At 44.4% G+C, this 13,762-nt stretch overlaps 1 protein-coding gene across 1 annotated transcript in view; it reads right to left on the bottom strand.

Annotated features, from left to right (window-relative positions):
- The window catches only part of TSPAN13 (tetraspanin 13), a 104,529-nt gene extending 96,446 nt beyond the window's left edge, over positions 1-8,083 (bottom strand). The window contains exon 1 of the mRNA XM_078663776.1: positions 7,714-8,083. Within this exon, the coding sequence (XP_078519902.1) occupies positions 7,714-7,776 (63 nt within the window). The 5' untranslated portion in view covers positions 7,777-8,083. The remainder of the gene's footprint in view (positions 1-7,713) is intronic.
- Positions 8,084-13,762: the final 5,679 nt, after the last annotated feature.

Raw genomic sequence — 13,762 nt, 5'->3', positions numbered from 1 at the left:
TTGATAATATGCCCCTACATTCTTTCACTTTCATCGCTCTAGACGATTTGATTAAAAAAACGATTTGTTTAAAAAACAAGCCCTGCATATGCCTCTCACCATGCCAGCCAAGAACGTTGGCGCTACTATTAAAAGTAAGGTGTAGACATTTACAGCGTCTGCTGAGAGCATGGGGTCGCAGGCTTTCAGATACTCCAAATTTAGAGCAAGGGTAGAGAGAACTGCTGGATTTATGCAGATAGGGCCACTGCGTCATGGTGGTAACCAGAACATACTGTACAAACCTCAGCGCGACGCCCAGATGTTTATATCTGATTATATCTGATTATATCCACGCCCACGGGCACAAATAGTGAAATGTGTGCTTCCGGGATGGTGAAGTTAGCAACATTGAAATGATTTTGAAAACCTGCTGCCTGCGTGTTACCAGGTCATGTGATTTCAGCTCTACACCCGCAAAGAGTAACTGCCAAACGTCTCGTGAAGCAGTGAGCACCTTGATGGTGGGTGGAGAAGTCGCATGCTGGGGTATAAAAAAGCGCTCTGATATACTTCGGGATCTAGTCCGCGCTATATAAAACTTTATAAATAAATAAAATTAAATAAATAAAAGCTCTTAAGACAAGTGTATCATGAACGTCAACCACCCCAGAGGCTGAGTAGACAAGCTGAGGTGACTCTCGTGATTCTGGCATTAAGAAGACGCTGAAACTTGTACTTCTCGAACAAAATGCAAAACTGCTAAAAGAGGTCATATGACCATGTGGTGCCAGCAGCCACTGCGTCACCGAGTCACGCAGGGAGGTGACTTTCAGGAAACTCGCCGGCCTTTTGTCCTTTTCAACGACAACGTGTCATTATCTGATAACAGAGCAGAAACTAATCATTTAAACGGACCACACATTCCAGGAGGCTTTTTTTTTTAGGGCAATTTGTGAATCAGTGACATCCCCTGCGAAAAATACATTCTTATTTATACACATGCACACACACAGGGCCCTGGACAAAACAGGCCTTCCAGCTTCGCCTAGGTCTCCATCAGACCGCATAGCCTCGAAAATAAAATACAGCAGTAAACCTACCACCCACTCCACAACAGGAAGATAGGTGAGGGTTCGAGTCAATCTATAACAGTGTGGCCCAGTTTAAGCATGTTGGGGCCCTCCTGCAGTGCTTTAAATGAGACTATAGAAGTGCAGGTACTCAGTACCGGACAGCACCTGCCCATTTAAAGCACTGCTCCCCTCCCTCACATAGGATACCGATACTAGATCTGACATCCTAAAAATACCCGTGGTAAAACAACCCCGACCGTCTATCGGTAGATCACCCGCGAAGCTGTTCTGGAGATTAGAAGTGAAACCCTAGCATGGCATGGACACCGGCCGAACGTGGCTCTGTGGTAAAGTGACCCAAGGCGCCAGTCTAGGGTATCACTTAAAGGTACAGAGCAGCAGAGCAAAGGGCCAGGCGCTTATCAGGTGTCACTCACCTCATCCCACTCACTAGACCAGGGGTGTCCAACCTAGGGCCCAGTGAGCCCGTTCCAGCAAAGATATTCATGATATTCTTTCACAATTGCATTTAAATGCAGTTAAACTAAATGCGCACCTTTTAAGTTGTCAATGGTTAGTCTTAAAATGGGGCATTACACTGGCCCATCTGGGCCGACACTGGATACTGAAACACAAGTCTCACCACAGGAGCTTGAACAACCACTGTTTATTGTGAGTTTTACTCGCTGCATAGAATCCCACTTTATTGGTACATTGACATCCTTGCCTTGAAGTTGTAATTAACTTTATTAATGAACACAGAGACTCAATCGGTTATGGTCGACCCTATATCTTTACATGGCACGGCCAACAAACTTGTTTACATTACCTTCCAGCTGCTCAAAGCCTGCGTTCCAATGCGTCATGGCTGATAGATAACAGAGCCAGTCGAAACCTTTAGTTAAATGTCAGGAATAAGAACAGATGTGGGGGGTTGTGCTGACACACCCAGCCCTCCCCTCTGATCATTGCTAGATGTTGTCTGAGAAAAACGCCAAAACAGTCCAATACCAAAACTTATAGACTGAATTAACAAGCATTGGAAATGCAATAGGTCTCGCATTAGAAGAGTTGGAGCTTTGGTTTTGTAAATGACAACTTTTTTTTATGTGTTGGTCTTGAAAATAGCAAAATTAATTGCTTTGTCATTTACAATGCCAATACTTTTAACTTTTTCAAATGTGACACCTATAGCATTTGTAATGCCACATGTTTTGTATGTACGTGACTTACATGTATTCATATAACAAATACAAATGGCTTTTAATTTTTTTAAATAATTAATAGTTAAATAAAAGTTCTTGTAATTTATAATAGCAATAGCTTAAACTATTGTAAATTACTTTTGTGAAGAATATGTGCAGTGTATTTTATTGTGGTAGAGTGAGGGTGGTTGAGTGAGGGCAGCAGAGTGGTAGAGTGAGGGCGGTAGAGTGAGATCGTGAGGGCAGTAGAGTGAGGGCGGTAGAGTGAGGGCGTGAGGGCGTTAGAGTGGTAGAGTGAGGGCAAGAGTGAGGGAGTGAGGGCGGTAGGGTGGTAGAGTGAGGGCGGTAGAGTGAGGGCAGTAGAGTGAGGGCAGTAGAGTGAGGGCAGTAGAGTGAGGGCGGAAGAGTGAGGGCGTGAGGGCGGTAGAGTGAGGGCGTGAGGGCAGTAGAGTGAGGGCGTGAGGGCTGTAGAGTGGTAGATTGAGGGCAGTAGAGTGAGGGCGTGTGGGTGGCAGAGTTATGGCAGTAGAGTGAGGGCAGTAGAGTGGTAGAGTGAGGGCGGTAGAGTGAGTGCGGTAGAGTGAGGGCAGTAGAGTGAGTGCGGTAGGGTGAGGGCATGAGGGCGGTAGAGTGAGGGCGTGAGGGCAGTAGAGTGAGGGCGTGAGGGCTGTAGAGTGGTAGAGTGAGGGCAGTTGAGTGAGGGCGTGTGGGTGGCAGAGTTAGGGCAGTAGAGTGAGGGCAGTAGAGTGGTAGAGTGAGGGCGGTAGAGTGAGGGCGTGAGGGCGGTAGAGTGGTAGAGTGAGGGCGTGAGGGCGTTAGAGTGGTAGAGTGAGGGCGGTAGAGTGAGGGCGGTAGAGTGAGGGCCGTAGAGTGAGGGCCGTAGAGTGAGTGCGAGCATCAGAACAAACTCGAATTGAAAAAAAGAACTGGTGGTTGCCGAATAATCAGCCGTTGTTTTGCTGCCCTTCTATGGACACTGGAGGTGGGGGATTGTGGTGGGCGGTCTGCTTGTTCTGCCTTGCGAGTGCTTGACGCTGTAGACCTGAATTTGGAGTTACCTCTAAAACAGATATACCTTCTACAAATCAAAATATGTTGGCGGGAGCAGGGTGCATTTGGGGTTACTGGAGGCAAAGGGGTGTGGGTATGACACGATCTGTAATGTACGACTGTCTGCGAGCATTATACAAATCTATCCACATACATACATAAAATTGTATTTGTGTGGGGCTTGGAAAAGAGAAATTACACTAAAGTGCCTGATGCGCAGCACTTTTCGAGCTGAAAAATAAGTGAATCCGCTCCAGATTCAAAGCAACCCGGCTTTTACCAAAAAGTATAATATTACAAGATACAAAATGGAACGAGGAATCCTGTCTTAGGTACAATTGTTGAATATCGTCTAAATGAGGCACGAATATTTAAAGATATGTTCTTCTCGGCGTTGTGTGACTATCTTTAAGTTTCTTTTTTAACTTTCACGACAGCTCCGGGGTCTTCCCCACCTGTCATACAACAGGTTTGTCTTCTTCTTATTATAAATATGATTTATTGTATTCCTTCGTCCCTTCAGTTCACTGCAGCAGCCTGTTGGATTTGCTGCTCGCTTGCCAGTCACCCAGCACACACTCTGCTCTTCAGGCGAGCTGCAGTTGTAAATATGTAACTACAAACTGCAAGGAGCGCCCATAAAAATTCTAAGGAATACTCATTTAGGGCATCAAACCCCGCTCTTTGGTGCTGGCACTCAGAGACAGGCTGGCTGGGAGGCCGGCGTGTGAAGGGCAGGCTGCCGCTGCTTGAAGGTGTTCGAGGCCAGACAGATCCTTATCTGATGCTTATCCGAACACCAAAGCGACCGGCCGCTTTGAGTCCATTTGCCACCCACCATCCACTTCACGCGCTCCTCGTGGCTCATTGTAAAGAGGAACCCGAACAGTGCTGCGTACTACTTGCTGCAAAGCGCTTAACGGCTCGTTCGGCGCTAGCAAGCACTATGTGTATACAATTTACAATTACAACTTTTAAAAATACGTCGCACACCAGGTAGGGGGTTTCTTGTGCGAGGCAGACAAAAAGTGAAGGTTAAAGGAAAAAGTAAACAGGACATAGTAACACCAGTTGTTAAAGTGTTCATTCATTCAGCGCTGAAAAAAACCTTCTCACAAAGGCCCGTCGCGCTGTGTTGCTCTCCATCTTACTGAGTGTAAATAATACAAACACAACAATGCATTCTCCTTTCTGATTAAAATACCCAGGGGCGCGTTCACCTCAGTATTTCTACACATTGCAGCACTCATTCAAGGCGCTACTGATTGCTTCAACCGTTGAATGCAGTTTTCATTTTAATTTCAAATGGAAAACTGTCCCGCCCGAATGCAAACCCGAAGGATGTAATTTAGTAAGGCTCAACGTGCTTCGTTTTTTTTAAATGTCAATAAATACAGAAAACAATCTGTTTCCCTTTTATATTAATAAAAAAAAAGCAGAAATTAGATCGCCAATCATGACAGCCAGACTAATAGCAGAGCATGTTGTCAACAGAGAGATTTGTCTTATTAAAAGGACTCGGTGACGGTTTAAGTAGCAGCAAATACGAACATGTGGTATTACTACAATGCTAATTTTCAGCCTAAAAATAATTCTGCAAGGAAAAGGAAGCATATATTATTAATCTACTCCCTATGTGGCTCCAGAGCTGCGTACTACTTGCTGCAAAGCGCTTAACGGCTTGTTCGGCGCTAGCAAGCACTATATGTATGCAATTTACAATTACAACTTTTAAAAATACGTCGCACACCATGTCGGGGGTTTCTTGTGCGAGGCATACGAACATGTGGTATTACTACAATGCTATTTTTCAGCTGAAACTAATTCTGCAAGGAAAAGGAAGAATATATTATTAATCTACTCCCTATGTGGCTCCAGAGCTGCGTACTACTTGCTGCAAAGCGCTTAACGGCTCGTTCGGCGCTGGCAAGCACTATGTGTATACAATTTACAATTACAACTTTTAAAAATACGTCGCACACCAGGTAGGGGTTTCTTGTGCGAGGCATACGAACATGTGGTATTACTACAATGCTATTTTTCAGCTGAAACTAATTCTGCAAGGAAAAGGAAGAATATATTATTAATCTACTCCCTATGTGGCTCCAGAGCTGCGTACTACTTGCTGCAAAGCGCTTAACGGCTCGTTCGGCGCTGGCAAGCACTATGTGTATACAATTTACAATTACAACTTTTAAAAATACGTCGCACACCAGGTAGGGGTTTCTTGTGCGAGGCATACGAACATGTGGTATTACTACAATGCTATTTTTCAGCTGAAACTAATTCTGCAAGGAAAAGGAAGAATATATTATTAATCTACTCCCTATGTGGCTCCAGAGCTGCGTACTACTTGCTGCAAAGCGCTTAACGGCTCGTTCGGCGCTGGCAAGCACTATGTGTATACAATTTACAATTACAACTTTTAAAAATACGTCGCACACCAGGTAGGGGTTTCTTGTGCGAGGCAGACAAAAAGTAAAGGTTAAAGGAAACAAGTTTAAACGAGACCCAGAGGAGGCTATCTTAAAACAAGGTTGTGCTGGGAGAGAGAGAGTGGGGAGGAGAGGAGGAGGGAAAGGCAGATAAGGGGAGGGGGAGGAGAAATGCGACACGGCCGTCAAAGTGTCCATCCGACGGGTTCCGACGGGTTAGCAGTGAAAACAGACAGAAGGAGAAATGGGCAGAGAATGACAAATTAAAAAAAAAAGGTAAACATGCAACAGAAGAGAACAAGAGTACTAAAAATGAGGTAAACAAGAGGGAGATGGGTAAAGAGAAAGACAAGCACGCACGCTGAAAGTTGGAGAAACACGAGAGACGGCCTGCGGCCGTCAAAGTGAAAGTACGGCCGGCGGAGGAGAAATGCACACGGCGGGCAGGGGAGGGGAGGGGGCGGAGCGGGGAGAGCGGCATGTGGGTGTGAAGAAGCTGGGCCTTTGAAGTGAAGCTAAGCTTCACTTCAAAAGGTGTCGGAGGAATGCGGCTGAGGGAACAGACGGCGATTGCGGCTGAGGGAACTGATGTGCACGCGCTTTTAAGCTCAATGCACATGCGCATTGAGCTTAAAAGTCACGGGCACTGCAAGGAATCGCCACGATTCCTTGCAACTTGGTTAAAGACTGTTTAAGCCGCAATAGGCTCGCAAGCTCGATGCGCATGCGCATCGACAGGCGAGACCTAAAAATGGAGGCCATTGGCTGTCCCACTCAACATGCCATCCGTGTGACATGATTAATAATGTAGGGGTTAATAATATGTATTAAACCCTGGCCAGCCCAATGCTCATCATGCCCCCAAATCAATAGTACTTTTCACGGGAGGTCTTTTAAGTTCACGTAAACATAACGTTTCTCAAACAATTCCTCTAAGCAGGACAACCACCCATCTCTTTGTCAGCACACACAGGGTAGCTATGGATGCACAAGGCATGGGCTTGGCCCCCTACCCTCTGCTCTCTCGGAGCATGGAGGGCCACAGCAAATGCACTCCAGAGTCACAGAGAAGTAAATAAATGCAAGAAAAGGCAAGGGAAGATGCAGGCATTGTTTGGGTGTGTGACGGGAAATGCCCAAAGACAGAGCTGAAGCAGGAAGGTGCAGCATTAGGGGGGATACAGATGAGTTGGGCAGTGGGGGGGTGGGGGCGTGAGGGACACGTGAGGGTGGAAAGAAAGAAGGGGAAAAAAGACGGCATGAAAAGAAATCAGCGAAAGAGATGCGTCAGAGAAGTTAAGTAAGGGGCTGAACGGTAAGGCGAACTCCGATGTAGTAAACATTTCAAAACCAATGAGACACTGATCAAATCATAAAAAGAAAGACATTAAATAACATAAGTTTTGGGGTAAGAATTAAATGGTAAAACAAGACAAAGTAGGGTGGGACAAGTAGCGGAGAGACTACATGAGTAGAAAAGAAGGCTGGGTAGAAAAGAAGGCTGAGAGATAAAGAGGGAAACGTAAGAAAAAAAAACGAGAGGGTGTAAATGAAAGAGAGAAAAAGGGAGCATAAAATGAACTAAAGGAGAGAAGACATGAGGTAAGAAAGGGAAGATTGGAGGGGAGACCATTGGGGGATGAAAAAAAAGGAAGGAAGGAGGTGGGAGCAAAGGAAGGAAACGAGATAAAACATGTATGGGGCACAATGAATGTGTCCACGAACTGGAGGAAATAAGATAATGTGTGAATGATGGTGAATAGACATTGGTAGGGGCTATTTGAAGGCACACATAAGGATCGCAACTACATACTCGTCTGGAAACAAGAGGAAGGGATGCTGGGAATAGGGAACCTGGTAACAGTGCAGATGCATGGAGCCAGGCAGGAAGAGGCAATGAATGGAAGGAACGGTGGGGAAGATAAAGGGGACGACTGCACAGAGAAAGGAGGGTGTGGCGACACTCACTATATACAGGAGGTTTAACGCGCAGAGCGAGTTCTTGGAGCAGTGGAAGCCTCCGCAAACCATCTTGAGTCCTCCGGTGTCCCCACGCAAGAAATGAACCTGCTCCGGTCTCTTAACGAGGGCTGACCCTGTGTCCTCGTCCAAGGCGCGAATGTGTGCACAGTGCAACCGCGTGGCACACGGCGGGGCCCGTGGGAGCAGCTGTCACCACGCGCAGGGGAGCGGGTACTCTTTCAAGAGTCTGCCCAGCCAGTGCAGCCGCCTCCAGGCTCCCGGATCCGCTGCCGCAGCCAGGAGGAGGAGGAAAGGGCGGGGCCAGCCGCAGAACCCCGAGGCCACGCGCCTTCGCGTCTTCTGATTGGGCCAACTCAGCCTCAACAAAGGTAGATATGCAAATACCCGACAGGAAAAAGAGGGGGTGATGGGCAAGGAATGGCAGTGACGTCACCGCATGGTGCTGACAGCACAGGTGAGTCAGAGCTGCAGATGATGGTGACACAGCAGAAGGTCCGTGGACTGTGCGCACCCCTTCGCATTTACTGTAAGGATTGAAACGCTTTTATTGGATAGTGAGCAGGCAGTTTATCGCATGCCTGACAAGCCTTTCATGCGAAGAACAGTGAGGTATTTCATATAGTAGCTTTTGGCCAAGTGTTACATGAGCGTCAGGCAATATATTGATTTCCATTGTTGAGAGTGGAGCTTGGCCATTACAAGACTCAAGCCCAAGTTGGTCGGGATGACACTCCCCTCACTCAAGAATAGCAATAAAGAGCAAATAAAACTCAGCGGTCCTGTATGCATTGTTTATGCCGTGCACTTTTAGAATGTGCAGTAGTTATTAAGAAAGGCATAAAACCATATCTAGAACACAAGGAGTTGCACTCATGAAGTGAGATATGATAGAGCGGAAATATCATTTCATTTGTAGAGGTGCACCATAACCATGTTTAGAATGCACCCACATATAATCTTGAAACTGTGTTCACGTGAAGTGTTGGAATTGTGAAATGTAATACTATAACTATCTAACGTATTTTAGGTTATTGTTATGTTATGTTATGTCATGTTACCAGGGTATTTGTAGAGCGTACAGCTAATCGGCTGAGTGTCCCGGCACTAGGTGAGTGTGACGAGCTGGTTTAGTTCAGACAGCGCAGGCTATTGCTGGAACAACCAGGTCTTTAAGGCCTTCCTGAAAGGGAGGAGATTATGCGTCTGTCTCAAAGTAAGCGGCATGCAGGCAGCAGGTACAAGTTTGGCAACTTGTACCTGAAAAGATCGTCCTCCTTTTTGAGAACGGAGGAACACAGGGGTGCTTACTAGCGACAGGGACGAGGAACGCAGAGGGCACCGTGGATGATAGAGCTGGACTCTTTTCCTAAGACAGGAGGCTCCAGTGTCATGTAGGTCCTTAAAGGCCAGAACAAGAGCTTTGAAATGGATCCACTTGCAGATCGAGAGCCAATGAAGAGATTCAAGTGGGGAGACATCCGCGTCCTGGGGCCGAGTAAAAGAATGGCACTTGCTGTGGAGTTTTGGACCACCTGGATGTGGAAGAGTAGGTATTCCGGTAGTCCAAGGTATAATATATTTACATAATCCAACATAGATCCAATCAAGACCTGAACCACTGTTTTCCTGTGGGGTACCTCGAGGAGGGCCAGGAATTGTTTCAGCATTTTAAGGAAGCCGAAACATTGTCCGGCTACTACTTGAATATGGGATTTCATATATAGGGTGTCATCCATTTTCACCCCAAATTTTTAACTGACCTGACAGAGGTAGTGGGTGGATACATGTCGTGTGGCCCACCTGCGGCACACTAATGTGAATATAAATGTTTTTTTTCTCAAAGGACATTGTCGACATGTAAAGTAGCTGTGAACATTTATAATTCATAATTTTTTATTAACAATTTGTCGCATATTTGAAGGAACACTTCTTAAAATTACCATAAGGTGCATTCTGGGTGCCCCATATTCGCGTTCCTCACTTGTGTGATTCACTCGGGTTATTTTTCACTTAACACACCGCTTTTTACCATTCTTCCAGTTGTAACCGCATTTAATTGTGGCAATAGTTTTTACACCTTTTTTTTATCACAGTCACATTTCGTATTGCACTTTAGTTTTATCAATTCATAATTTTTACCCTGAATCACAGTGACGTGACGTCACAACCGCGTTCACCTTTGAAGTCTTTTTTTCACCTTTTATCCACTATTGCCGTGAGAGTCTTTCCTCAATATCCACACGGCATGTGACTAAAATAGGCAGACCAGAGAGGTTCTAAACACTCTTTTGATCTAACGGCAAACGAACACCAGTAATCCACGGATAATTTGCACATGAACTATGGACAATCCTCCGTTTACTACAGGGTCAGCTTCATAGTAAACTCGACGCACAGTGCCTTTTTTAGACGCGATACCTGCTTGTTACTAATCACATGTTTTCATACTTTTTCGTACAGTTATTCGACTGTTAACTCCGTAACGTAATACACGTTGGACTCGTCAACATCGTACGTTTACTACCAATTTCCTAACTCGCCTTCCACATTTTTACGTATGACAACAGACGTCTCACCACTCATGTACGATGTTTTCACAGATTTTACCTTTCCCAGTGTCGGGAATCGGGCATATGCACCAATATTATGTGTCAGTAATTTTTTTATTCCATACACAATGGACTCCCACAGTTTCTTTCACTCTCGTCTCGTTTCCACTTTGAATTGTTCGTTGTCTCACATGTCCCTTGTAGCATGATCGTACAGTTAGGTTTCACACTCCAGTATATCACTTTCACTCGTCTGTGAAGCTCACATGACTCCATGTATGACACTTGAACACTCTTGGAGGGTTCTTATGCACATTTTAACATTTTTCACTAAACACCTGTTCACTGAGCAAAAGTGACAGGTATCACATCAGAAAAACAAGGCAAATTCACACTTTATGTTGTCATGATGCTTTGAATTGTGCAATCAGATGGTACCAGCAATTCTTTTGTAAGACTGTTACTTTACAATTACAGAATATAAAGTCCCCTGAAGAAGGGCTAATGCCCGAAATGCATTGGGCAGAATTTTTGGAACTCATGATGAAAAGAAATAACATTGGAGAAAAATACTTGAGAATAAATATGAGTTAAACTGAACAAAAACATCTTGAATGCCAATGAATTTTTTGAATTGAGTGAATCCTGGCGACGTCTTCCAGGGGCTGTATCGTTTGGCTTTTAAACAGGACACAAGCTGGTAGCAGAAATGATATCTCTATACAAGTCAAAATGTTTATCGGTGGCTACCTACGGTGCCGGAGTATGGGGTTACCATAAGAGTTACCAGATTCAGGTTTTAGAGAATACATTTTAAAAAAGATTATTAATGATCCCTAGTAGCTCTTCAACATCATTTTGCCATTCTGAGGTGGGCCTTGAATATGTGAAAGACTGGATACATATTGCACCACTTATGTCATGGGGGTAAAATCTGGTCCTCAGAAGATTTGACTTTTTCTAGGGGTATCCTTAAGGACTGCATGTATTTGGATAATGCAATGTCACTTCCTTGGTTACGTTATGTTAAGGACACCTTTTATAAAATTGGCCTAGATAAATATTACAATAACCCAGACACCATCCGATCTAACATGAAAATGATTATAAAAAATGCATACCGTATTGAATTAAGTATGTCTAATCAGGACCGGGGTATGTTAGATAGTGGGGCGTTAAGACACCAGCAATTTTACCTGTCTTTTACTTTGCATGTGCAATCGCGCGTTCTGTTGACTTGATTTTGATTTGGAACATTGCACTTCTTAGTGGCTTATCCCAAACAGGCTGGCTGGTGTGAGAGACTAGCCCCCTGTCCCTGTAACAATCTGGCCAAACAGAAAACAATGCACTTTATTCTGTTTTGTTCACTTTATACAGATCCTAGAGTACACTTTATTAAGCCCATACTGAAAGCTATTCGGCCCTGTTCCTATCAGAAGGGCTTTGACTACTTGAAGACATTATCTACGGCTGCAACCTCAAGTGCTGTGCTTAGTTTTATTAGAATTGCACTTTCAATCAGAAAACGCTATGAACTGTGAAACATGAAACTGTGTAAATGTTACTTATTGCAGGCAGTATTAAGAACTAGTCAATTGTATAAATTGTGAGGAGGAATTGTATGATGATTTTAAAATTGAATAATTTTCTGCTGACATACCAAGATTTAGGGAAGGGAACATGTGCAAAATTTGTAAATGCTTTTAACTGTTTTTTATTATATATATATGCAAACTTTTATGATTCTAAAGAATCGAATAAAGTTATTTGAACTGAACTGAGTACATGCATAGAGATTGATTGATCCAAAGTTCTGCATGTGCAGTGCACAGGTAATTGCAGCACTGCATGTGTTACTGCCTGGGTCATTGCATGACTACATGGGTAGTACCTGGATGATTAGAGTACTGCAAGGAGAGTGCATAGTGAATTTATAAGTGCTTAGGTATTGGCGTAGTGATTGGATAGGTACATGGTGTTTCCTAGGTAATTGGAGGAGTGCATGGGAAGTGACAACGAGATGGCTGGACTGCATGGGTACTACTTGGGTAATTGGAAGAGTGAATCAGTAGTGTGTAGGTGGTTAGAGGTCTGCATGGGTAGTACATGGAGAATTGTACAGGTGCATTAGTTAGTGCCTGGGTTTTTTCATGAGTACATGCTTAGTGACTGGATGATTAGAGTACTGAAAGAGAGTGCATGGTGAATTTATAAGTGCTTGGGTATTGATGGAGTGATTGGATAACTACATGGTGTGCAATGGGTGATTGGTGGAGTGCATGGGAAGTGACAGGGGGATTGCTGGACTGCATAGGTACTACCTGGGTAATTGGAGGAGTGAATCAGTAGAATGTAGGTGGTTAGAGGTCTGGATAGGTAGTGCATGGAGCATTTCAGCAGTGTCGGAGTTAGTGCCTGACTCATTGCATGAGTACATGGGTAGTGATTGGATGGTAAGGACTGTGTGAAGATGGAGGTAGCAGCATCAATCCCCGCCAAATGGCCTGTCCCTGCCTGGTTCAGCCCTATGCATCATGCCCTACAACAACACCTACCACTGTCCCCTAAATACTCTGCAACATTCAACTGGACCCCGACATGGACTGCTATTGCCACTCTGGTTGCCAATGACACAGCAATACGGCTGTGGACTAAACTCTTCCTCTTACGTGTAACTGTTCATTCCCCAAAGGACTGTGGTTGGCCCACCACTGGGCAAACATGTAATGTGGGCTTTGCACGACCATATACTGCTCCAACTCCGACACACCACAGAATGTGAACAAAACATTCAGAATCACACAGATGTGTCATGTCTATGTTCACTCAAAGTTCAAATATTAGATGAATATAGGGACATCGATTGCACAAAAAATACACCCCGGTAAATGACAACAATACACTTCTATGAGCCTGACACATGGCCAATTAGATGACTGTGAAGGGATGAACTAGCTGTGGTCTCATTGCACATGAACAACAATCTCGCAATCCCCCAACATAGGCCTACGTACATGTATAAAATGGAGCTGTGTGTAGAAAAGTCAAAGTCGGTAGCAGGACAGAAGCAGTGTCCCTCATCACATGTTGCAACATAACATTTGTTCGCATTACCTACTCACATACATCTGTGTAGGCATTACCTGTTATGATGAATCACATTGATCCACATGACAGGATGTTGGATACCATACTCACATTGCTGAGTACACGTAAGGTAGGGTAACCAAAGAGTGAGCAACCCAATATACCCTTGAGGGTTTGGGCAATATGTACGTTAGGGTAAAGATACCTTCAAGGGATTTTACTGCTGTTAGATTTTAAACAAAATTTCAAAACATCAATTAGCGGCCTCACAAACTTGGTGCCGATAGTGCAAAAAGCTGCAACAGTAAGTATTTGGTCAATATACATAAGCCACCAAAGGTGATCTTAATGAGAATGAGAGCGAAAAAACGGCGTATATGAAAAAAAAATATTTA

The sequence above is a fragment of the Lissotriton helveticus genome, chromosome 10 (assembly GCF_964261635.1).
Source record: "Lissotriton helveticus chromosome 10, aLisHel1.1, whole genome shotgun sequence".
NCBI lineage: Eukaryota > Metazoa > Chordata > Amphibia > Caudata > Salamandridae > Lissotriton > Lissotriton helveticus.
The sequence above is the reverse complement of the archived record's forward strand: the minus strand, read 5'-3'. Positions and strand labels throughout refer to the sequence as shown.